Source organism: Copadichromis virginalis, linkage group LG6 (genome assembly GCF_057382275.1).
Source record: "Copadichromis virginalis isolate Kocher_CV1m ecotype Utaka linkage group LG6, C_Virginalis_male_GT1.1, whole genome shotgun sequence".
In the NCBI taxonomy this organism is placed as follows: Eukaryota; Metazoa; Chordata; class Actinopteri; order Cichliformes; family Cichlidae; genus Copadichromis; species Copadichromis virginalis.
In genome coordinates, this window is record NC_140623.1 from 19,492,279 (window position 1) to 19,515,388 (window position 23,110).

General features: G+C 44.9%; 1 protein-coding gene across 2 annotated transcripts in view; it reads right to left on the reverse strand.

Moving 5' to 3' along the window:
- The window catches only part of cntln (centlein, centrosomal protein), a 94,487-nt gene that overhangs the window by 22,456 nt on the left and 48,921 nt on the right, over positions 1–23,110 (reverse strand). For both annotated transcript variants that reach the window (XM_085459098.1, XM_085459099.1), the window contains 10 exons: positions 17,937–18,034; positions 16,510–17,039; positions 12,800–12,881; positions 10,733–10,814; positions 10,119–10,387; positions 6,587–6,808; positions 5,102–5,199; positions 2,236–2,362; positions 1,815–1,952; positions 960–1,145 (listed from right to left, as the gene is read on the reverse strand). In XM_085459098.1, the coding sequence (XP_085315224.1) occupies positions 960–1,145; positions 1,815–1,952; positions 2,236–2,362; positions 5,102–5,199; positions 6,587–6,808; positions 10,119–10,387; positions 10,733–10,814; positions 12,800–12,881; positions 16,510–17,039; positions 17,937–18,034 (1,832 nt within the window). The remainder of the gene's footprint in view (positions 1–959; positions 1,146–1,814; positions 1,953–2,235; positions 2,363–5,101; positions 5,200–6,586; positions 6,809–10,118; positions 10,388–10,732; positions 10,815–12,799; positions 12,882–16,509; positions 17,040–17,936; positions 18,035–23,110) is intronic.

The window sequence follows — 23,110 nt, forward strand, 5'->3', positions numbered from 1 at the left end:
ATGACTGGCCTAGCATAAAACATTTGTTAGTCTGCAGGTGCTAGAGACTAGAAAAGTGTGTTAAATATCAAATAGGATCCCAGGGTAGACATGCGAAATAGTTATCTTGTCACATGAATAGCCAAGCTCAGTAAGTGGATGACCTGTCCTGTATAGAGATTCTGCCTAACTAATGCAGGGAAATTGTTCAGTCAGTCGTTTTGACATAGACATCGCCCCCTCTGTTCATGTTGTTGCCTAAGTCCTTATTTTTGAGAAAATGTAAGTATTGCGACACAGTTGAGACCCCTTTGCAGGTGCTGTGCATACAGGTGATGAATTGGAATTTATGGCCCAGCAGTAGTGCAATCACTGTCAGCTGGCAGCCCGGGGAAGGCATGTCTGCCTGCAGAAACCATCTGTTGCCAGATGGAAGCTGTGTACAAAACATGTGGTACAATGGGTCTGTGGGCCACTCTTGTTTGTGCTGTCGCTGGTCCGCCAGCCAGCCACAGAGACATCAAAATCATAACAGAGAAGAGCTGAAGTGAAGTCAGGTGTTAAAAACAATGAAAAGTGTCCACTGCAGCCACGTTCTGTGCTTTCCATGCTGTGTTTTTAAAACAGTTATTCTGCTCCCGTTGATGTCCGCCACCGCTCCCTGCTCTATACTGGCAACAATGGTCAACCAATCAACATTTGGCACACACTCATGTCATCTGCTTCCAGCGGGTCTATGTTTTAACAAAGAGGCGACACTGATGCAGTTCTTTTAAAAATTTACATGGATCCTTGTACCATATCCTCAAAATTAAACTTTTGAAAAATAAAAATGCAACACTAGTTTTCCAATTCAAGTTATAGAAAGAGAACTTGCAAACACACCAAAGCATAGGCTACTGATTTAAGATGAGAAAGATGTTTTGAGTATACAAACTCTGGACTTTTGGGTTTTAATCCCTTATTCTTTTACACAGTACCTTGATAAAAGAATGTAGCTGCTCCAGTTGGGAGTAGGCCTGGCCTAGCTGCCTCTGAACCCTTTCCAAGGCATGGGAGCTCTGCTGGGTCAACCCCTCCATTTGCTCAGTGGCTGTCTGTTCCAGTGCAGCCAAAGCCTGTTCACCAGCTCCCACACGAGCCTGTAGGGCATGCATGCGCTGTTCCTGTGAAGAAAAAGAGCATGCAGAAGTGGTCAGCTGAAAGCAAACAATCTTTTTTTGTTATAGGGGAAAAAAAAGCAGAAAGTCCACACTGGTCTATGAGACATTTGTGGAAATTGCTTTCAAGCCCCTGTGTGTAGGATTTTGACATTTATGACTTTGGTGTCTCCTTGTGACTTACTGATTTTCAAGTTGGTATTACCACAACTAAATATATAATAAGACTATCTAATATTACCAGAACTATAAATGCCATCTAAGACAATAAACTCCAACTCTGTTTTTTCACTTTTGAATTTTAATGTTTAATGTGATGTCGTTCACTGTCAGAAATCCAGTGATAATAGGCTGTTAAAGTAAAAACATAAAATATTAACCTTTTTTGATGTTATGTAAGAAAAGGGCTTAAACTTTATAGCTGGATATGATGTACGTGGATAGAAGTGGCATTTTCACAAATTCTAAAACTTTTCTTTTGACTAACAATTGCATAACTTAAAAACATGATCCAATATCATATTCTATACCCTGCTTTTGAAGAGAATTCATCTGTGATTGTTTACAGGGCTGCTTAGGAAAAAAAAGATTATCCGAACTGTACTGTAGTCCAACTTTGCAAATGTTACATAAAACACAATTTTTGTGAAAACTGAGTGCGTGTCAGCTTCCAACCTTTTTTTCCAAGTCCTCTTTCAGTTTTGCACAGGAGGCCTCGTACTGGCTTTTCTCTGTTGTTGCCACATTCAGCCTTCTCTTCAGGGATTCGATTAGGGCCTTTCTGTTGCTGGCCTCCTCTGATAAAGTCTTCACCTGTTTAAAAAAAAAAAAGAAGCTGAACAAGGACGTAGTGCAACTGCATTTCTCTTTTAAAGGAGATAATCACATCATATATTCACCTAAAGTTCCATTCAAATCACCTTAGCAGCCATGTTATCTGTAACTACACTTAACGGCACTGAAATATTTTCCCGTTAGTCTTCCAGGAGACAAATCTTTGGACTATGGGAAATGCTGAGTATGACAATGCCCATTTTTCCCCTGTCACTCTGCTGAAGAGCCTCAAAATAATGCAATGATGAGCCGTGATGAGCACCTTCTTTTCTAGCTCCTCCACCTGTCCCCGGTAACTTTTCTCCATTTCCTGCAGGAACTTGAGTCGTGTCTTCAGGTCCTCCACCAGCTGCCTTTTCATGTTCACATCTCGCTCTGTGTGGCTCAGCCTAAAAACATACACAAATGAAGGCAAATACCAACATATGGCATAACGCCTAAATTACTCTTCACAGATAGCTACACAGGCACAGCCTCTGCATCGCAGACAAACACAGACACACATACGCACGGAGACAGATACAAAGAACACACACGCAAAGCTGGCAGGCACAGTGTCCCCGTGCAGTACATCAGGCATGACAGCTCATTATGACAACTAAATACACTGGCATGCTGCTTGGGTAAGTGGAGAGGGGGGTGAAATAGGGATGCATATATAATTCTAACTGGCATATATTAGAACAAGTGCTCTGGCAGGGAATGCCGCACTAAGCGTGACAGGGGAGTCCTCTTTGACAAACGGCATTTTGAATCAGCAGCGACACTACTTGAAAGCCTAATCAAGCACTTAAATGTTTATTATTTTCAGCTCAGCGTTGCACCAATCATATAAAAACACATTGGCCGGGGGGAGCTTGGCTTGAGAAAGACGTATTATGAAGGGAATACGCTCTAAGAAATGTTGTTTGTTCGTGTGCTGTGCCGGCGATACTTCCCTAAAGAGAAGTAGCGTGTACGTACTGTAAGCAGTTAGCGTCTTAACTGTAACAAAACACACGCGACTTGTCACTTCCTATTTCAATAACCTGCAATACTGACATGATTAATATTCCCACATTCTGCAGCGACACCCCGGTTTAAATGGTCTCAGTACGTTAGCATGTTTTATTCTGTTTTCATAAGAGGCAAATAAAAGCTATTTTCATGGTTGTCTGCACCTTGGGGAATTGGAACAAATAGAATAAAGATCATAAGGATGCAGTTAATTAAATGGTTTTTGCTGTATTTTTCTATATCAAAGATGTAGTAGATCTCTTAGCTCCCACATGCATCATGGCTTGTGTGTTTTAAATAAACAGATGACGCAATGCAAGAGCAAATGCTTTCGTGTAAGTAAATGTCCCTGCCTCCCTAGGTGGATGAGTGCCTGAGGGCAGACTGGTTAAATAAATGTGAGCTTGTCCTATTGGAGTGACATTAAATTAAATGAGAGAGGAGTCTAGCCTGGGGACTTTGTTGGGGGGGGCGAGTAGCGCTAGCTGGTTACCCCATGGATTTGGCCATTAATGAGAAAACCCATATTGAACCTTTCAGATGACTGTCTGGTGTTGACTTAAAGAGTGAGAGCAGCAATAAGAGCCCCACCAGCTCCCTCTGCCCCAATGCTAATGGCAATTAGATCGACAACATTTATTTTAGATGTTCTTCTTCTACACCCCAAAAAGAATAGAGGATAAAAAAGAATGAAGGATATATAGAGCTTCTGCTGGAGCGTGTGATCTCTATTTATGAGTGTTAGTGGAAAGAGAGAAAGAGAGCCTCAAACTATATCCCGATCACTCACACGTTTGTTCCCTTTGTTCTGTGCTTGTTGGCAATATTGTTCATCAAACATGCGTGTATTGTAATGATAACAGTCAGTGGTCTGAAGTACGTGTTCGTAAGAGTGAGCGCGAGCGCACATTTCTGTGTATGTTGTTAAGAATAAAGTGCGGGTGGACGTTTCATGTGGCTGATAGACAACAGGGCTAAAGATGAAAGAAGCAGCTTCATAAATAAGGCAGGGCCATAGTGCCGGATATTGACTGAGGACATGCCGGTGTACTTTGAAATTCATTTCTTTTTTTTACCCCCCCCTTCTCTTCTTTTAGGCGAAGCAGCCTTGCTCCCTGTGTGTGTGCTGAAATGTATATTTCAGAGACGTCTAGACATGTCTTTCATTCTGAGAAGGGGTCCCTCCATGGAGGCAAATGGAGTGGTAGGCTAGAAGATACGGCAAGTTATGTGTGCGTATGCGTGAGTGAGTGTGTGACAAGAGCTGGAGGAGGCTGTCGCAGAAACGCAGCTGAGGGATGTTTGCTCTGCCTGGCTGTGATCCTCGCTGCTTTGGTCACACACACAAACACATATCCGCTGTGATTGTACACATGCCCTGGATGCATTATTGAGAATGGCAGGCAGAGGACACGGCATACCAGACAAAGAGAACAAGAGGGAGGAAAGCCAAGTTGTTCTTTGTACGTTTTTCTCAGTTCAAATATGGGATCCGTAATGCAGAGTGATGATATGTGCCTTGTAAGTTCAAACCATGACTGTTTCCCTAAGTGAATTGTTTATAGCCATATGCATTATGACTATGTAATGCATGCGGGGCGCTACAGTAGGTGAACCATGCAACTCACTGGGGCTTGTGGCCCACAGGCCAGAGTGATGCTGTGTGGGTTTTAGTGTCATGGGCCAAAATGGTCCCTCCTGCGGCACGCAAACAATCAATACGCTGCTTTGATCAGCATTCCACATCGGCTACCCACGTAAGCAACACCACACCGCATGACACAAAAACCACTCACATGCACACGCGCAAACAACACACACACACACGCTCAATATAACATGCATAATTTCACAAATGATTCACAGACACAGGAGCATGTACAGTATAAGGGAAGTGAGGCAGACAACAGAGCTGCCACATGGTGGAATCAAACACTACAGATGAGAGCTGCAGAGGATGTGCAAACATGCAGACAAGGAGAGATTGAGAGACAGACAGACAGAGAGGTCTGCAGGTATAAAAAAAAAAAAAAAAAGAAAAGTAGGAAAAATACGAGCTGGACTGCAGACAACAGTAAGAAACACAAAAAGGAGGAAGTAGCACTAATGAAGACAAAAGGTGGGAAACTAACTTATCCTGCAGCTGGCAGAGTTTGTCCTCCTTCTCCTGGAGCTGGCCTCGCAGGGCTTTGTTAGCCGCCACCTGCCTCGTGACCTCCGCACTTGCACTCTGGGGGAAGGGCACACAGTGTGTGTGTGTGTGTTTGTTAATGTGTCTGAATGTGCATGTGACTGGGGGGTAGGGAAGGTTTTCACGACACAGCTGATGACAGGTCAAACACAGCATGCCTCCTCATTATAGTTACAGTGGGAGGGTGGAAGGTGCTAAAAGAGGTTAAGAGGAAAACTGTGTTATTTAAAGTGGATAAGGGGAGTAATTAGTAAAAAATAACAATTTATAGACCTGGAGGGGTGAATTTATTTCAGTCAGGAATGTGAATAAAGAAAAAGACCAACAGACAAGTACAACAAGGGGAAAAAAACTGAATACTAACAATAAAAATAAATAAATTGACCTGCTAATGATCAAACATCCTGTAACCTAGAATATTAAACTGTAAATAATAACCTTTTGTGTTTTACTCTTTTCTTTATGAGTAACAAAGATGTAAGGCTCACGGTGACAGGTCGGCTTCTGATTATAAGCATGATGGATATCTGAACCTGCAAGTTCACTTTGGTTTAAAGGGCCCTTGTCTCTTGTGGGAACTGCTCCCAGTAGAAACACTTGACAACGTACTCGCTCAGCGCACGCACCCCCACGGAGCATCCCTCGCCTCTCCCTTTCGCTGTCACCTGACATGACTTTCTCAGGCGTGTGTGACGACAGCGGCAATCTGCGTGGTGACACTGACGAGCAGGCTGCTGAGAGGGTGATAATACTGTGGTACCACTCACACCTCATTCCCTCTGATGTAGGGCATGTCTCTGCTGTTATTCCCCATTTCTCATCTTTCTGACAGGCACTCCGAAATAAGATCAAATGACAGGAAATGCTAATTCACGCTGAAATCAAACGTAATATCAAGTGATGTTAAGTGTAAGCTGAAAGGCACCAGAATTTGTTGTTTTTTTGAGAATCAAGCACAACTTGAAAGTAAAACCTTGACAGAGTTTCTGTTGAGAGTTTTTAAACTCCTCGAGGAGGGCAAGTGCTTCAAACCAGTGAAATGTTAAAGTGACTCAGAAATAGTGATGTAAATATATGTGAAATTCAGTACTGTTAACATGGTAAGTAACAGAATGAAAGACAGAAAATTCCAACTAAAAAGTGCAAAAGAATTAAGAAATTTTCATATTGCCTGATTTACCACAGCACAGTAGAAAGTGGAAGTAGTCTTTCTCTAGATACATTTTTTCAGTCCTTTACCACTGATACTCCCAAAGTTTTCCTTGTTATTCGTGGTATTCTCGAGCACTCAAGCTTCTTAGTGCACAAAATTGGAAGAGAACAACATCTTTAATACCATCCTCCTATTAGCAGATTTACCTCATAAGGCATGCACAATGAAAAAACACAACCGTGAGGGAAATTCATTAACTCTAGAACTGCTAACCTTAAGTTTGGCTTGAAGTTGTTTGACCTCAGCCTCCAGGGCTTGGAGGGCAGGGTTAGCCGGGGCAGGTATGGTTCTGCACTGGCAGGAGCACTCTACGTTCGCTGGTGCTGTTGGTGGTATTGTAGTTTGCGGGGGGAATTTGATCTGCTTCCACTGCTTCAACTCCATCTCCAAAACCTTTTTCTGCTGCTGCACACCAGCCAGGTCAGAGGTCAGCTTCTGCGGGTTTGACCGACAGACAGAATTGGTTAGCTAGGCTGGTGATGATGCCGCAACTGGAAGCAAAAGTTTGGTGCACTGCTATTAAAAAAAACAAAGAAACACAGATTTGTGTTATTGGATGGTGATGGCGAAAAAGTAACAGGCGACTGATATACTGCTACATGAGCTGATAAGCTTTATATCAAACCAAAAGCCTTTTTTTTCCTCCCTTATAATGCAGACCTAATTTACTGCTGTAAGAAGGCAGAGTTCCTCTGACTAACATAGATCTTTATATTAAATCCACTCCTCACAAATATAATAAATGCAAAGACAGAATAAACACAATTTGTTTAAAATACTGTATGTGTTATCCACGGGTGAGCTGCAAGCTCTCCTTTAATATCTTGTCTGCGATAAAACGTCTTTTTTATGCTAATTAGGAGACAAATGATGCTGTTGCCTGGTCAATAGAGCCTAATTCTCACTGTAATTGGCATGCATAATATAGCCATCATGCAGCACACTTTGGAAAAGAGGTAGATCAAGTATTTAGTCAGTAGTTGAGTCTGGATTGATGAAGAATAACGCAACTAACTGAATGCATACAATTTACAGTGACTCTGTGATTCAGAATGCTATGTGAGATTAAAAACTTTAAACCACATGCATGTGCCGGAGAAAAGCAAAAATCCGGTTGTTTCTTATAAGAAAGTATGGACCACAAACCTATTGCTGTGAGTTTGAATCAGTGCTGTCACAATTAGCTGATTTGGTATCATATCAAACATGAATGGTTAATGGCACAAACAGGAGACGTGATACATGAAGATATGCGCTCCACACATAGGGTAAATGTTGGAGCACACACCGAGGCGTGCGCACACACCCAAGTGAAACCACAGAATCCCATGGGTTTGCTCTCTGCTCCGCATACACGGAGGTTATTGATATCTGGTTGCTGGCTGACACCTTTTAATAGAATCCCTCCTGTTTTAGGTTTCCTTCTCTCTGTTGAAGATGCACATGCCACATCCACAGGGAGGGTGGGAGGAGAGCAGGACGAGCACAAAATAAAAGCGGGGCTGTGGCCCCAGTGGCAATAGTGCAGGAATTAAGAGAGGCATTGATGAGGCTTCCAGTAAGACAAGCTTTGATTTCACAGGCCATTTTCAGCCCTGGTGAGAGATGACACTGAGGCAGGCGTGATATACTGGTAGCTCCATTAGGCCAGGAGAGAGGACGCCGGTCTCTCTTTCCTGTGAGCAGTGGTCTCACTGATGCTGTTCCTTTAGTAGCTAAAAGGAATTTTTAAACATGAATAAACCACTGAAACACTAAGATTGTCTTACTGCATCAATTTCTTAATTACGCAATCATTCTTCTGGCCAGACTTCTTGTGCAATAGGTTTTATTAATTATTAATTTAAATAAAGTTTGGAGCTTTGCTTTCTTAGTTCATTAAATTTGTAGAGATAATCCTGTGATAATCCCTGCCCCAAAAACATTAAAGGAGGGAAGGGAACTCCACACTTTGAGTGGGGATGACACAGTGTGCCACAAAGTAAAGCATCTGTGGAATTGATGACAGACTAAGGAAGGCTTATCCAAGCAACAAAATGATTCTGTAGTTGGATGCTATGCAATACTCAAGGATTTCAATAAAAGTTAGACTTGCCTGTAGTAGGATGCACTGTGAGTTTTTAAGTTACGTTATGCCACGTTGAAGGGCGACTTTAAGGTTTTTACACACTGCGTCAATTTTTTCTTGTAATCTAGCTGACTGCCTGTTTCTCTGGGCACATTATTGCATTATAACCAGATGCATTATCAGCAATTGAATGTAATGTTATTTTCACAGCTGGAAATCATACTGAAAACCTAAAAAAGAAAAGTTTTAACCAAACCACGTGTTCCAGTTAGGCTGAAATATCATATACATTGCATGAATCTGAGTAGTTGTTGAAAGGAAATACAAATACAGTTAAGAATACATTTACATCCCAGAGTTCACGTGCAACCAAACACACAGAAGTGGAGAGGGGAAGCAAGAATGGAAAAAAAACGAGAAGATATGACTTAATAATGGAAGGAGGGAAGGAAAGGAGCAACAAGAGAAGGACAGAATGGCGAAGGATCAGGAGACAGAGCAACACAAACAAGTTTCTGTGAAACTGCCATGCTACTTCTCACATGATGGCCCCTGTGGAGGCTGTCCTAAGCCAATTACAAGCAGAGAGTTTTAGTTAGAGAGTTGGCCAGGACCGGTTGGAACAAGCCCAAAGTCCATCACCTCTTGGCCTTTGCAGAGAGGGCAACAAGACCTAGCTTTGGCCAGTCAGTCGGCTCCAACTTTCTCAGGTGGAGTGGCATTAATACTGCAGGAGGAAAGAGGAAACAAACAGGAAGACAACAATTCCCTCTCTGTCCACTCATTCACACAACAGTGTGTGTACATGTGTGCCTTTACTGCTGTGCCTGAGTCTAAGGTCTCGTTGGACTTCAGCAATCAGATGCCTCGGTGGGTGCAGAAGGGCCACTTCCCAGGTAGCAACACTATGAAGGCTGCACTCTGGCCCGTGTGTGCAAGTGCAATATACTCCATCGGTACTATTCCACAGTAAGTGAAAAGTAAATATACGGACATACAGACAAGAACACATACACCTAATCAAGAGTCCAGTGGGCCTTTGCTGGCTGCTGCTGTGTCTGAATCCACCAAAAGAAGTTTCTGCCTGCCAGATTAACGACTCTGTCTGTCAAGGTGTTGCTGTGTGTGTGTGTCTGTGTGTTTGTGTGTCTGTGTATGTACATAAGTTGATGTGTACAAGGAGCACCTGGCAGGAAAGATACTGTTTAGGGGCCAAAGCTCTTGGTGTTTTATTTACACTCTTTACCAAGTCTAAGAGTTTTTTACCTGGAGGCACGTACTAAATAACTAAAAGGTGTGTGGCACTGGATGTAGTCACCTTGAGTGTATGTGTGTGTGCGTCTGCGAACACGACTGCTCATATTTGGAGAAAAGTAACTGCTGGTGACAAAGATTGTTGTGGAGAACTGGCTCGCTGAAACATTCAGCAGGAGGAGACAATGGCAGAGTCAGAGAGAGAAAGAGCGTGTGAGATTCTCCTCCTCTCTACTGCCCTGTGGTTCTGACCTCCACAGACAAGGGTAGGCCTGTCAGCCACACTTATTAAGCATGATAAGGGCATGCTACTGCTTCACTCTCAGCCCCAAGAAAATACAAAAGAAAGACAAAGATGGGGGAAAAAAAGAGAAACTTCCTAACACTTACAACTGGCTCGTCTCCCAGCTTTTCCCAAGTTACCTGCGTGAGCTGCTTGCTGCTGCACAGCTTCTCAGTGAGGGAGTTGAGCTGTGCTGTGATCATCTCATTGGCCCTTTGTAGATCTCTGGCTGAAAGCATAGCATCTTTCCTGGCACTTCGCAGTATGTCAACGTGACGCTGTAGAGACTCGATGCGCTGCTGCAGAGAAGAGGAGGAGCAGCGCTGGGTCTTCACAAGCATCCTCTTCCTCCTCTGCCGACTTTTCTCTCCTCTTGTCCCGCGGTCCCACGGCTCACGCTGTTTATCGTCTAACAGGAGGAAGTACACGCAGCCGCCTCAGAGTTGACAAGTGCACAGAAAACCTCAAAATCCCAATTTAGAAGCTACTGCTGAGATTTAACAGGCGTGCATCTTTGTGTATGCAAAAGTGGAAGCTGTGATGGATTTAACAACCTGAATAATTAACATTTTCCATTTTTAACCAATTCAGATGTGCCGAGTTATGGGGGGAAAAAACGAAGCTTGTTAACTTCTCGGATACTTGTTTCTTATCGACAGCATGTAAATACACTGAGTGTTCTATCTGCTTCAATTAAAAGTTGATTAGATTTCTGTAATCCAGCATGGGTTCACAAAAGGAAAACTTGTGCTACCTCGGGCCAGAACGTCGGGTTGTTTTCTGTGAGATTCTGCCGCTGGTGCTTCTGTGTTTGAGATCGGCGACCACCTGTAGGACTGAAAGAACAGAAAACCCAGTGACAATGAAGAAAAGCAGCCGTTTAATGTAACACAACAGTTGACATGCTGCTCTTCCTAAGATGCAGCTCATAACGACACCATGATCACAGAGTGTGCGCAGCTTAACGCAACGAGACAAATCACCCAGTGCTTTAATAATTCACCTGAGCATGTTCAACCGACTCCAACTTGAACACCTCTCAGCACAGATATTACTTCTGACAGATGCTTGCAAATGCCGCCTTTGTTCAATCACCAACTGAAAGCCCTGATTCACTCCTACGGTGTGACGGGTGTGTGTGAGAGTGTAGTCGTTTGTACGCAAAAGTGTGTACGCATGTGTGTTCGTGACAACTCCCAACTGCACCATCATTTGTAGTGACATCAAAGAAAGGGCCCCCCTACCTCACTCCTTGCTCTCTGCCTACATTCTTTGTATGGGGGACAGGTAGGATTTGATCAGTGCCAGTTTTGATCATGCATGCAGAGAGGAAAGGGTAGATGAACCCTTTGGTTTGTGACATACTACGTTGCGCGGGGCTTGGGCTGTCAAAGCGATGAACCCAGAAGGAGCTGATGGGCACATTTAGAGGATCAGGACTGGGGAAACTAAAGGGGATCTGAGATAAGGGCCCTGACAGCTCCCAGGTTATATTCACAACAACCATCTCTTCTCTACTTTCTACTTTGCTTCGGTGCTGCTGAAACGAGAAAAAGAGGAGAAGAGAAGAGGCAGCACATCTTTGAGGCCCCTCTCTTTCTCTCTTCGTCTCTCCTCTTGACGGACTTTTCTCTCAAGGGTTTGGATCTGCCATGTAGCACTGTGAAGAGGTTTGATGTGGACAAGTGCAAGGGTCCAGGCCTAATGATTTCGTGGTGTGCATTCACAAAGGCTTCCTCAGTCACAAGACTAGGAAAGTCTTTGTGAATGTAGACATAAAGCGATAGCCAGTTAAAAATGAATAGTACAGCACGGCTCAAACAACACAAAAAGTAGTTACAGAGGCCCTAAGAATTATTTATGCAGACATTAAACTGTATATAAAAGATGGATGGATAGCCACTGAGACGTCACTCCACTGCTTTGCAGGCTACTATTTCAGGATGGAGTTACAAAGTTATTACATAATGTTAGAACTGCAGGGCCAGTTTTGTAAGTAGGATGCAACAATAATTTAATAAAGAGTGATGATAACTTTGGCTAGCAAAAACAAAACAAAAGAACAAAAAACAGCTAGCTGATACACAGTTTGTTTTTGTTTTTTTGTTTTTTTTAGTACAACTAAATGTTGGTGATACCTATCTTTGTTGTCACAGACAGAGGAAATAGACTAAAACTCTTTTTTTGTATCAGGCTGTAAGCCTTTTGTAAAACATCCCTTGAGTGGGCATTTGAAGAATTGCAGTTTTCGATCACTTCTGAATTACCTATAGTGTTACCTACACCGTCTACATATTATTTGATAAGTATTACTTTTTTCCATCGAAAAACATACAAATTTGAAAATGTTGGTTCAAACTCTAATCAGTATTTACAGAGGAGCTCAGGAGAGAGGTACAACAGTGGGTGTCCAAAGACATGTGCAAAACATGGTAGAGGCTCTTTCATGGTTTGTCGTCCTCAGAGCCAGGAAATGCACATTAAACAGCAAACGTCCAAAAAAGAGCTCCTTCAAGAGGCCTGGAGAACTATTCCTGAAGACTACGTAAAGAAATGACAAGCTTGTCTGAGAGAATTATTAAAAATATGCTGAAATTTACACTCATATTTAGGACCAAGGAGACATTGTATACTAAGACCTTCATTAATTGAATTCACTTGTAGGCAGTTTCATTTAAAGGCTGAATATTCACACAAACCCAAGTAAAATGTTAATCTGTACAAAAAAGCAGTGAGCAGGAAACCGCTGACGCTTACTTCTAACTGTATCTTTATTCCTTTTTTAAGTCCAAAAACAATTAAAAGACAAGGGCAGACCAACCTGTCTATTAGTGTGCTGTCTGTGAGGCACCGTCCCCGAGGGCAGGCTGTTGAGACTGTCCGAGTACTCCTCTGCACTGTCACTGTAGAGAAAGGTGAAGTCTATTACAGACTAGAAGTTGAACCGACAACCCTGGTTCTGAAAGTACCACCCTTGGACAAAAATCCAATTTACCTTTTATGGTTGATTTAGTTGACATCAAGCAAAAATATGTGCATTTCGGCCCCCTCCTTCAAACAGAAAATCAATGTCCCATCCAATTTCTGAGCTGGAAGTGTAAATGTGTGTGTAAATTAAGTGAAAAGCTGCAGTGTCTGGTGCTGTTTGTGAATGCATCAACATGTATGAGAGCGGCTGTGGCCTTCATTAGCCCTCTGTGTGTGACAGACATGTGTGAGAGGCACGGCTGAGCGGAGCCAAGCAAAGTTGCATCTGATGGACGCACGGTAAGGGCTTCCTGAGAGACACACACACACATGCACACAGGTTTATTGACAGTGACCTTTGACGTGAAGGTGGAAGCCAGTGACATTTACGCTGGCGGGTTTATTAAGGTGGGGTCTGGGAGAAGCAGCGGAGGTAAAGACCACAGAGAGAGGATCTAACTGGAACGTGACAAGCCTGGGGGCTAGTTAGGGTTAAAACCAGCCTGGAAGGGGCACAGGGACTTTGCTAAAGATTACGAATCACCAACACTAACACCAGGGTTGCGTGCATCGACTTGGTGATGACAGCAAATAGATCCAACTTAAATTTAGTATTATTAATGGAGTTCTTAATTGTGTCTGCAGTCTAACTAGTTGTTCCCTAGTTCCTCTTTAAGACACACCATATATATATTTACAGTACATGGTGCTTCCACTCTATATGTGAGGACATGTCTAAGCTTTTACATGCTGAGTCCAAACCTGTGTGGAGCAAATACAGATAACCTGTTATGTAGAAACATAATGACAGCAGATGCTTACACTGAGGAAATGAGAGCATCCAAGGGGTGTAAGGGGTGGATCTCACCGAGAACTGAGCAGATACAGTATGCATGCCCCTACAGTAGTAACCTGTCAATCACAGGCAGGTAGGCACAGCCTAAAGCATACTCTGCTGGTCTGTCTTACTCTACATGGGGCTGTATTTTACAAAATGACCATCATGTTAATTTTGGATGTGAACCATAAAAAATTTACTGTGCTCATGAATCCAGAGAGACAATTGGACTTCTTTTTGCAATCAGAGCAGTCGCCTCCTGCTGGCCTTTAGGAATAATGTATTTTCTAAGGCACTTGTACGTTTTTAAGACCCAAGATTAGCTTTGTCTACTCCAAGGATGTCAAATTCATTTTACATTGTGAGCCACATACAGGCTTTGATCTTAAGTAGGCCAAACTAGTGAAATTCCCCTTTCTGTCACAGTAAGCATATTCAACTACACATTTAATCCAGGTAATATTTCAATATAAGAAAAAGAAGTGCAATCTCAACAGTATTAAAATAAATCTGTAAGCACTACTCTTTGGGCTTAAATAAATATGTAGCCCATGCCCAGAATATCCTGTTATTATAAAACAAAGTTTTTGTTAATTCACAGAAAATGCTCTTTTAATAATAATTACTACTGTTCTTTAAAATTGTCTTTAAAATGATTATTTAGCAGGTAGTGAAAGAACAGGGACTATTAATTAATTATTTTGGTGTTGTGTGAATGGCTATGGGTGATTTCTTTGTCAGGATGAAAAGCTGTAAAACGTCTGAAAATACAGTAAAAAAAATGGCAAAATTGATCCTCCTCTTCACATTCTTCAAAGCCGTCCGGTGGGCCACATTATATGCCGGACCAATTCTGGCCTCCGAGCCTTATGTTTGACATCCCTGATCTACTCTTATGCTACTGTTTTATTTAAAGGAATGTTCTCTTATGTTCTCAATCACAGCAAATCCCTCCAGTAGCGTTTTTAAACTCTGGTACCTTGAGAGAAAATTAATGTTTGCCATCTTTGATATTATCCTTATCCATAATTTGTGGCCCAATCATCCGAAATGTACTGTCCTGCAGCCCTGATCAAGAGTTTATATAACACGAAAATACATATCCTTTATTCCTTCTAGCATAACTGAATGATTGAGTCTGATACCTGCTTGCTCTTTTTCTTTCCTGCTTAGCAGCAAAACTGCTGATCTGCTTAAATTGGTCAGCTGCCTCTAGCAGTTCAAAACTTGAGAGCAGGTGCCAGAGGCAGCGAGAAAAATAAGGTGGGGGGGAAAAAAAACAAAGACTTGTCAGTAGCCTTAACGAGTCTGACATCTTTATTTGGTGCTATTTAGGCCAAAGCTCCTTAGGCAGAAATACTGTACCTTCCAGGAATGTCAACCAGACATAGACAGCATTTGTGAAGAGGACCCCTAGAAGATACGAGGCACAGAAGGCTTTACAGTAGCAAATCAGTTGACAGGTGCCTTAAATAAGACAACATCTCAGTTTAGGCCCCTTCTTCAAAAATCCACTTAGATCCTCCTCTCAGGTAAAGCGTTTATTAGACTGCTGCTTATTAGCCACATGGAGTGGTATTAGGAAAGCAGGGCATAGCTGCACCCAGTCCCCGTTAAACGGCCTCATGCGGATAGAGCTGGGGTGGATTAGAGTCTGATGAATTAGTCGGTGAAGAGGTAGTGAGTTAGGAGGGCTGAGCTAGAGAGCGTGTAGAGCAAGGCATACCGGGAGAGAAAGAGAAGGGAAATAAATATCAGCGAGTGTTTGAAATCAAATCATTTCAGCCATCACTCAATAGATGTTGGCTCAGTGGCTTTTTTGCATAAAACATACATGAAATAATTACTGTCGATGGTTCTTAATTTAGAGGGTGTTAAACAGCTTGTAGACATCTGGTACTGATCCGAGTAGGGTCATTCAAAATTCATCTAACCAAATTAAGGCGAGGAGCTAAGGAGAGGAGTGTGGGATGGAAAGGAAGCGTATATGTGTATGTCTATGTGTGTGTGTTGGGAGGGGGCAATGGGGTGGCTGGAGGAAAAAAAGAGCAGCACACACACACACATACATTTGTGAACCGACATGCCACAAGATAACTAACATAACTAGACGCAAGGTGGGCTTCATATAGGAGTGTGTCTGTGTGTGTGTGTTTGGGAGGAGGGGGTGGACTGGGTCCTTGCAGGGGGATCCTTAGTGCTGTCGATGGGGGGTAGTAAATATGCAAAGAACGAGTAAATTAAATCAAACTGCCAAACCGTCAATTTCGGGGTAGCGTGACTAGTGCATGAAAATGGCATCACTGGAAGGTATCAAGGCTTTGGCGGCCCCTTATCCCTGGGCTTTTCTGGCATCGGTTCAACTTTGTGTAGAGAGGTGGCTAATTTTGCATGCAAATTTCAGTCAATAAGCTCCAAGCGAGGCGTCCCATGATATTTCAAAGGATCTGACAGTAGTTTCCCCCCCTCCTCTCTCCTTCTCTCTATCATTCTTGCTCACATTCTTCTTTTGGCTCCTGAATACCAACTAGACAGACAATGAAATTCAATCACCCATTTGCTTACGCTTTGCAAATGCACGTTGTCCCCTCGATGCTGCTGCTGCTGCTACCCCCCCCCCCCCCCAACTATTCAGCCAGCCCATCCTCTCTGCCCAAACACCTAAAAATAATGAGAGGGGGTGTGTGAGAATATGTGCGTCAGTGCGCGTGCATGTGTATCATTACCTTTCTACGCTCATGTCCTCCCACTCGTCTTTAGCGGCACTGGAGCTTGGCCCTTGCCAGCTGATGGCTTGATTGGCGCTGACTCTTTGGTGGCTGCGCTGCCGTAGCAGACCTCTGTGCCTGGTTGTTTTGAATTTGACCTTGCTGCTAATGCTGTTAGCGATCCCACCTGCCCGCATCGGTCCTGCAGCACGATTTCTATAGAAGTCCTTAGCTGCTCTGAGAATCCCCAGCTCCTGTCTCAGCTTCAGCAACTGCTGATGAAGCTTTGTAGCCTCTTTCTGAGATGAGGCCAGCTGTACTTCTAGAGCCTTGACCTCACTACAGTGCTGCTCCTCCTGAGCCACGGCCTGCGCATGGGCTGCCTTTTCACGAGCAGCTTCTTGAGTTCTTTGATGATCCAAAGAGGCTTGGAGTTTGCGGCAGTTGTGGGCCAAGTCTTCGTTGACTTCGAGTAGCTGCTCTTTTTCATCTTTCAGCCTTTCTGTCTGCTCCTCCATGCTTATCATTCTTTGCTCCAGTTGATCAATCTGAAAAGAAAAAAAACATACATGGGGCTTCTGTGCTACAAAATAATCAATTTTGGCTTATATATCTGTAGTTTTTTTTTTTTTTTTCGTTTTTAAAACCCCCCAGAAATACTTATTCTTGGACTGCTAGTGACAAAATAACAACCTGCTCTATAGTATTAATATTAGTAAGATTCAATGAGAAAGACCATATCGTGATTTACTAGTTTTCCTCTCCACTGATATTTTTCCAAGTGCGTAATTACAGTTTGCTGTGTGGGTGGGGGGCGGAGAGGGGAGCAATACCGTCGTCCCCAGTCAAACACGGTTATGGACATCTGACTTGCACCCCGTTACCCTGATCACCTTTAACTACGCTGAAACCATGAGCACTTAGTCTATTTGTTAGATCTTTGGTGGAGACTGCTTAAGAGAACAGTGGATGCCTGCTGGGTTTGTGCCTCCAGGCAATTTTTCCCTTTTATTTGGTTCTCTCTCTGCCTGCTGGTGAAGCCTGGTACCCTTCAAACAAAATTAGACGGCTATCCCCACTCCTGATGATTTACTGCCATGAAAGCTGAAGGGGTGGGGGAACATATAAGCTCATGCAAGCAGGGTTTTAAATGTGTGTGTGAGTGTGAGCGTAAAACATGCCTCCAAACCTATGAAATCTACGTTAAATCAACTAGTATTTTCTGGGATACACAAATTATATTTGGCAATTTATAGACTGTCTAGTTGATACTGTGCTTGGAAATTACTACATGACCCTTCTCCAATGCATACGAACACCGTTAAACTATCCTTGAAAGAGCAAAATCAAAAATTTCTGAGAGCTGCCATGCTGAACTTATGGCTGTGTTGGATTTCCTTTATAGGCAGTGACAAAGAACACCCCATGACGGCATAGTGCTGTACCTTTTTCAATAACTGCTCCATTCGACCTGAAAGAAGAGAAGGCTTTTTCGGAGTGCTGCTTTTGACCTGGTGCTCCTCAACCATTTTGTGAAGTAATTCTGCAAAGAAGAACAAAGCTCGCTATTGTGACACTTTGTGTCAAATTCAAGCTGCTCAATCAATAGAATAATTATAAAAAGGGTACATTTAAATCAATTAGCATTAGTAAGGTCTAATTTCCTTCCTGAGGTTCAGTGTCTTTTTTCCTTTTTGTCAATCAAATCTGAAAAATCCCTAACGCTGTTTTCATGTGGACTTGGAATTTTCACTGCAAAAAACACCTTTGGTTTCAAAAATCTTACACAGCCCTTTAACTTCAGATTAATAGAAAGGTGTTTTATTTAATAGTCCACCGGGAAATAGGAAAACAGGGCTCAGAAGTGCAGGCGGGTGTATACTATATGCAACCTCTCTCTGGGGACCTAAAACAAACGAAGAGAAGTGCTTGAATCCCTTGTGAATACACAGCCCCAGGCTGCACTGCTTTGTAGTCCACTGTGTTTCCCCAAAGGACTTCTAATCTCCACAGACAAACATGCAGCTTTATTCTGGGAAATTCAATAGTGGCCCTGGCAAACATATGATTTAGACTTTATGATAACAACAGAAAGCATGCAAGAGTGCAAGTGCTTAGGCATTTGATGCATGTGTATTCATGAACACATCTAACACAATCTAACAGACCTCTGTCACTGCTACCTACCCAGTATCTACCTGCTGAAGTACAAACAACTTCCCTGCCTACGTATATGCGAAGGGCAACACAAAACTTGAGGTTACTCTATTCCGTAACCCCCGTTCTCTGATAACATGAGTGAGGTGTCTCACTATGGGGAACGCTCTCTCAGCGTTGTCCTCAGAAGCCTCTATATCATTACTGGTGATCTGGTGAGACACCTCACTCATGTTATCAGAGAACGGGGGTTACGGAGTAGAGTAACCTCAAGTTCTCTTTCAAACATTAGTTTCGGTGTCTCACTATGGGATATGCAGACTCCCGTATTGCCAGATAAGCCCATCTGAATGACTGACTGCCCACTTAGGAGGTCTCGTGGGGCCCCACAGTGTGGGCTAGAGTTGGTGCAGTGACATCCAACCTGTAAAACCTTGCAAAGGTCAAAGGTGAAGCCCAGCTCGCCACTGCACATATCTCTTCTATAGAGACGCCCCTAAAAAGGGCCCAAGAGGTTGCCATCCCTCTAGTCGGGGGGGAGAAGAAGCTGGAATAAGCCAATTGGATCGCCTCAACAATCCAGTGGGAAATGCGTTGTTTGCTAACGGGCTTGCCAAGATGTGGTTTAGCCCAGGAAACAAACAGCTGATCCGACCTCCTGAAAGCCTTCGTTCTCTCTCTATAGGTACATAAAGCCCTAACTGGACAGAGAGCATGTAGGCGCTCCTGTTCAGGGGACGAGAAAGGAGGAGGGCAAAAAATTTCCAGCTCCAATGGGATGCATTGGAGATAAGGATTTTTGGGCACAAAGGCCGGATTTGGCCTGAGTGTGACTCTAGAGTTATCCCGCGTGAATCAGGTGCACTCTTTGTGTACTGACAGCGCATGAATATCACTGACACGTTTCGCAGATGCGAGAGCCAGGAGCAATGCAGTTTTCAAAGACAGGATTTTTATTTCCACCTGGTTTAGTGGTTCAAATGGTGGCTGTGAAACTGCCCCCAGCACCAGGGATAAATCCCACGTGGGAACGAGAGGTTTAGACACTGGGTGGAGCCGTTGTGCCCCTTTCATGAAACGGCAGACTAGCGGGTGATGGCTCACTGGGCCATCCACGAAGCCCACATGGCAGGCTTAAATGGCTGCTAGATATACTTTAATTGTGGAAAAGGCCTTTCCTTTATCTAACAGTTCTTGGAGAAAGGAGAGACTTTCCACACCATTCCTCAAATACCCTCCACTTGTTCTCATACTATGATCTTGTGGAGAGGGCTCTAACACTCTGTATAGTGGCTATAACACCCCTGGGGAGTCCTGCTGTACTCAGATTCAACCTCTCACGGGCCAAGCCCACAGGGCGAGGAGCTCGGGGTGAGGGTGAAAAATCTCCCCCCTGGCTTGGGAGACTAGTTCTCGTCGGAGAGGGAGAGCCCAAGGTTCGCTCCACAAGACGGGCATAATCTCCGCTAACCAATGGGACCTCGTCCACCTTGGGGCGATCAATATCATTGTTAGCCCTCTCTCTCTCACTCTGGTTAGAGTGGGAAAAATTAAGGCCAGTGGAGGGAACGCATAAAGCAGAGCTTGTGGCCAGTTGTGAGCTACCCCTAGTGGAGCCTCCTGGTCCCTCTGGGAGAAATACAGTGGACACTGAGCGTTCTCCCTCGAGGCAAACAGATCGACCTGTGGGTGGCCAAAGCGGGTCCAGATTTGGGTCACCACATGTGGGTGCACGGTCCAGTCCCCGTACTGCGGGTTTCCCCTGGACATTAAGTCTGCTCCCAAGTTCAGAGCTCCTGGAATGTGAGTAGCTCTCAGTGACAACAGATTGATGCTGATCCACATTATCAGTCTGCGAGCCAGCATGTGCAAAGGACGGGACCGTAACCCGCCCGCAAAGCGCAGGAATTTTCTGTGAGGCGGGTAAATAGGGATGTGAAAATATGCGTCCTTCAGGTCTATTGATGTAAACCAATCGCCTGGGCGCACTACATGCAGCAGAGTGGTGGTCGTCAACATCCTGAATTTGTATGACCTCAGATGCTGATTCAGAGCCCGTAGGTCCAGTATCGGACGCAGTCCCCCTCCCTTCTTGGGCCTACGGGAAAATACTTTGAGTAAAAGCCGCATTGGCTCTGCTCCTGGGGTATTTCTTGTACTGCTCCCTTTGATAGCAAGGTAGTTATTTCTTCTTGCAGGATCCTGGCTGATTCGCCTTTTGCAAGAGAGAAAATCACTCTGTGAAATCTGGGAGGGGTGGTTGCAAATTGTAAACGATAGCCTCACCCTAATGTCCTCACAACCCATTCTGGCGCAGCGAGAGCTCGCCATCTCTCTATTCTTGCTGACAGCGGCCCCAAAGACAGGCACTCCACAGTAGACGGAGCTTTGGCTCCCTCTTGTGGCGGAAACTGGTCCTGCGGGCCAGACCCGACTGCGCTTGCGCGGGCGGCCTGCGCTTGACCAGCGCTCGTGGGGCCGGACACCACTGAGGGAATCGACCCCGGTGGTGTCTGGGTGCGTGGGGGCATTATGTTTTTCAACATACTCTGTGTTTTTCACACATTTTTCCCGTGCCCTTGGCAACATGCCTGGATGCAATGGGTAAATTTTTAATAAACAGTGTGTTTTTGTGTGACATGCTTGATTCAGCTGAACAGTGTCTCGTCGTCTCTTTGTTGAAATGCGCTCTGTGGGATCCAACTCGAGTCCCAGGCGCTGAAAGGTGGAGGCAGAACACACTTCTCCGAATGGACTTGGAGCCCGGGCTGGTCCGGCTCCGATCTCCCCGTGGGGGATGTTAGGCAGTCCGCTTCTTCTTGCGGTCCGACTTCTTGGCTGGTGGTGGGGCACCCTGAGCGGCAGCAGGCGGGACATGTTTCCTGGGCCAGTGGGTCTTAGGGTTCTGCGATCCTAGGGGACCCTGGGCTGCAACCTGTGGGGCTGGGCGGCGAGGGATTCTAAACATCGGCACGCCGGCTGGTGACCTGAGCGAACATTCGGCAACTGGGAGGAGGGGGGTCTTCCGAGGGAGACACAGCTGCAGGGCCTCTCCCTTGTTCTTTTTCTTCTCGAACTGTCTTTGCATGGTGGCAGCGGCGGTCCCGAAAAGGCCAGCGGGGTCGATGCTTTCATCCAGAATGTCACGTTTTTCTCCATCTGAAAGCTCCGACAAGTTCAGCCATCTGGCCCTCTCCTGTAGGACGATGATGCTGAGAGCTCTGCCCGCCGCTTGTACTGCTGCTCTAGTGAGGTGGAGACACTGGTCCGTAACAATGCCCAGCTCTTCCCACAGCTTGCTAGCATCCAGGTTCGCAGCAGTCTGGTCCTGGAGCTCCGCCGAGTAGGCTAGCAGGAGCGATGAGGCGTTCAATGCCCTCACGGTGGTGGCAACTGATTTACACGCCTTGTCAGCCAGGGAGGACTGCAGGCGTTTGGCCTTGGAGGGCAGGGACGGACCAGATGACATGGAAACCTCGTCCACGCATTCGGGGAAAAGCGGCAGTATCTGCTTAGTAGTGCACTTCACTTTGGGGAGCCTTTTACCCTCGTATCGTGAGGTGGAGGTCTCCGTTGTCACCGCGGGCCATGGGATCGCCAGCTTTTCAGCTGCCCGTTTTGCAACGTCAAATAGCTCCATGCCGCGGGACTGTGTGCCGGGGTTATCACAATCGGCCCCTTGTGTCGCAGAAGAGGGGGCAAAGAAAACGTTGTCATGCTCGTCCGAGACAAGATGTTCCGACGCTCCCTCAGAGGATTCGCTGAGTAGCTCATCATTAGCCTCGAGGGAATCAGACAACATAGCTTCGCAGCTGACCTCGGCATCATCCGCCAGTGGGAGGACGATATCCATCTCGTCGTCCCAGCTGGTGCCTGGTGTGGCTGACTCAGTGTGCTCCATCGGTGGGCCGATTGGAGACAGCATTGGGTCCTTCTTTGACAGGCTAGCCTGGCGGGCTAGCCTTCGGCGAAGACTTTTTAGGGTGAAGCAAGCGCAGTGTTCGCATGAACCCGGTGTGGAAATAGCCGTTTGGGCATGTTGCAGCCCGAGGCACATCACACACGCGTCATGTGTATCTGAACCTGAGATTTTGCAACCGCAGGGGCAAATTCTGGTCAGTGGTTTGCAGTCTGCCATATTAAGGAAGCTTGGTGGAGCTAGCTTGGAATTGGCTGGACGGCTAACGCTGATCTTTTTTTTTTTTTTCTTTTCTCTCGGTCGGATAGCTATGGTGAGCTAGTATGACCTAGCTAGTGTGGTGGCTAGCGCTTGTGCTACCTGGCTTGGTGACCGTGTGTAGCAAAAAACTGTTAGCTTGGTCAGCTAGCTGTTGTGCTAGGTGCGTGGTGGCAGGTAACACACTCTCCGACCTGGCTCTGTGGTGATGAGCAAGCGACTCGAAACGCGAACCGTGCTAGCGCCCGGTGACCAAGGTGTTAGCTTGCTCGCATGGACAGTTAA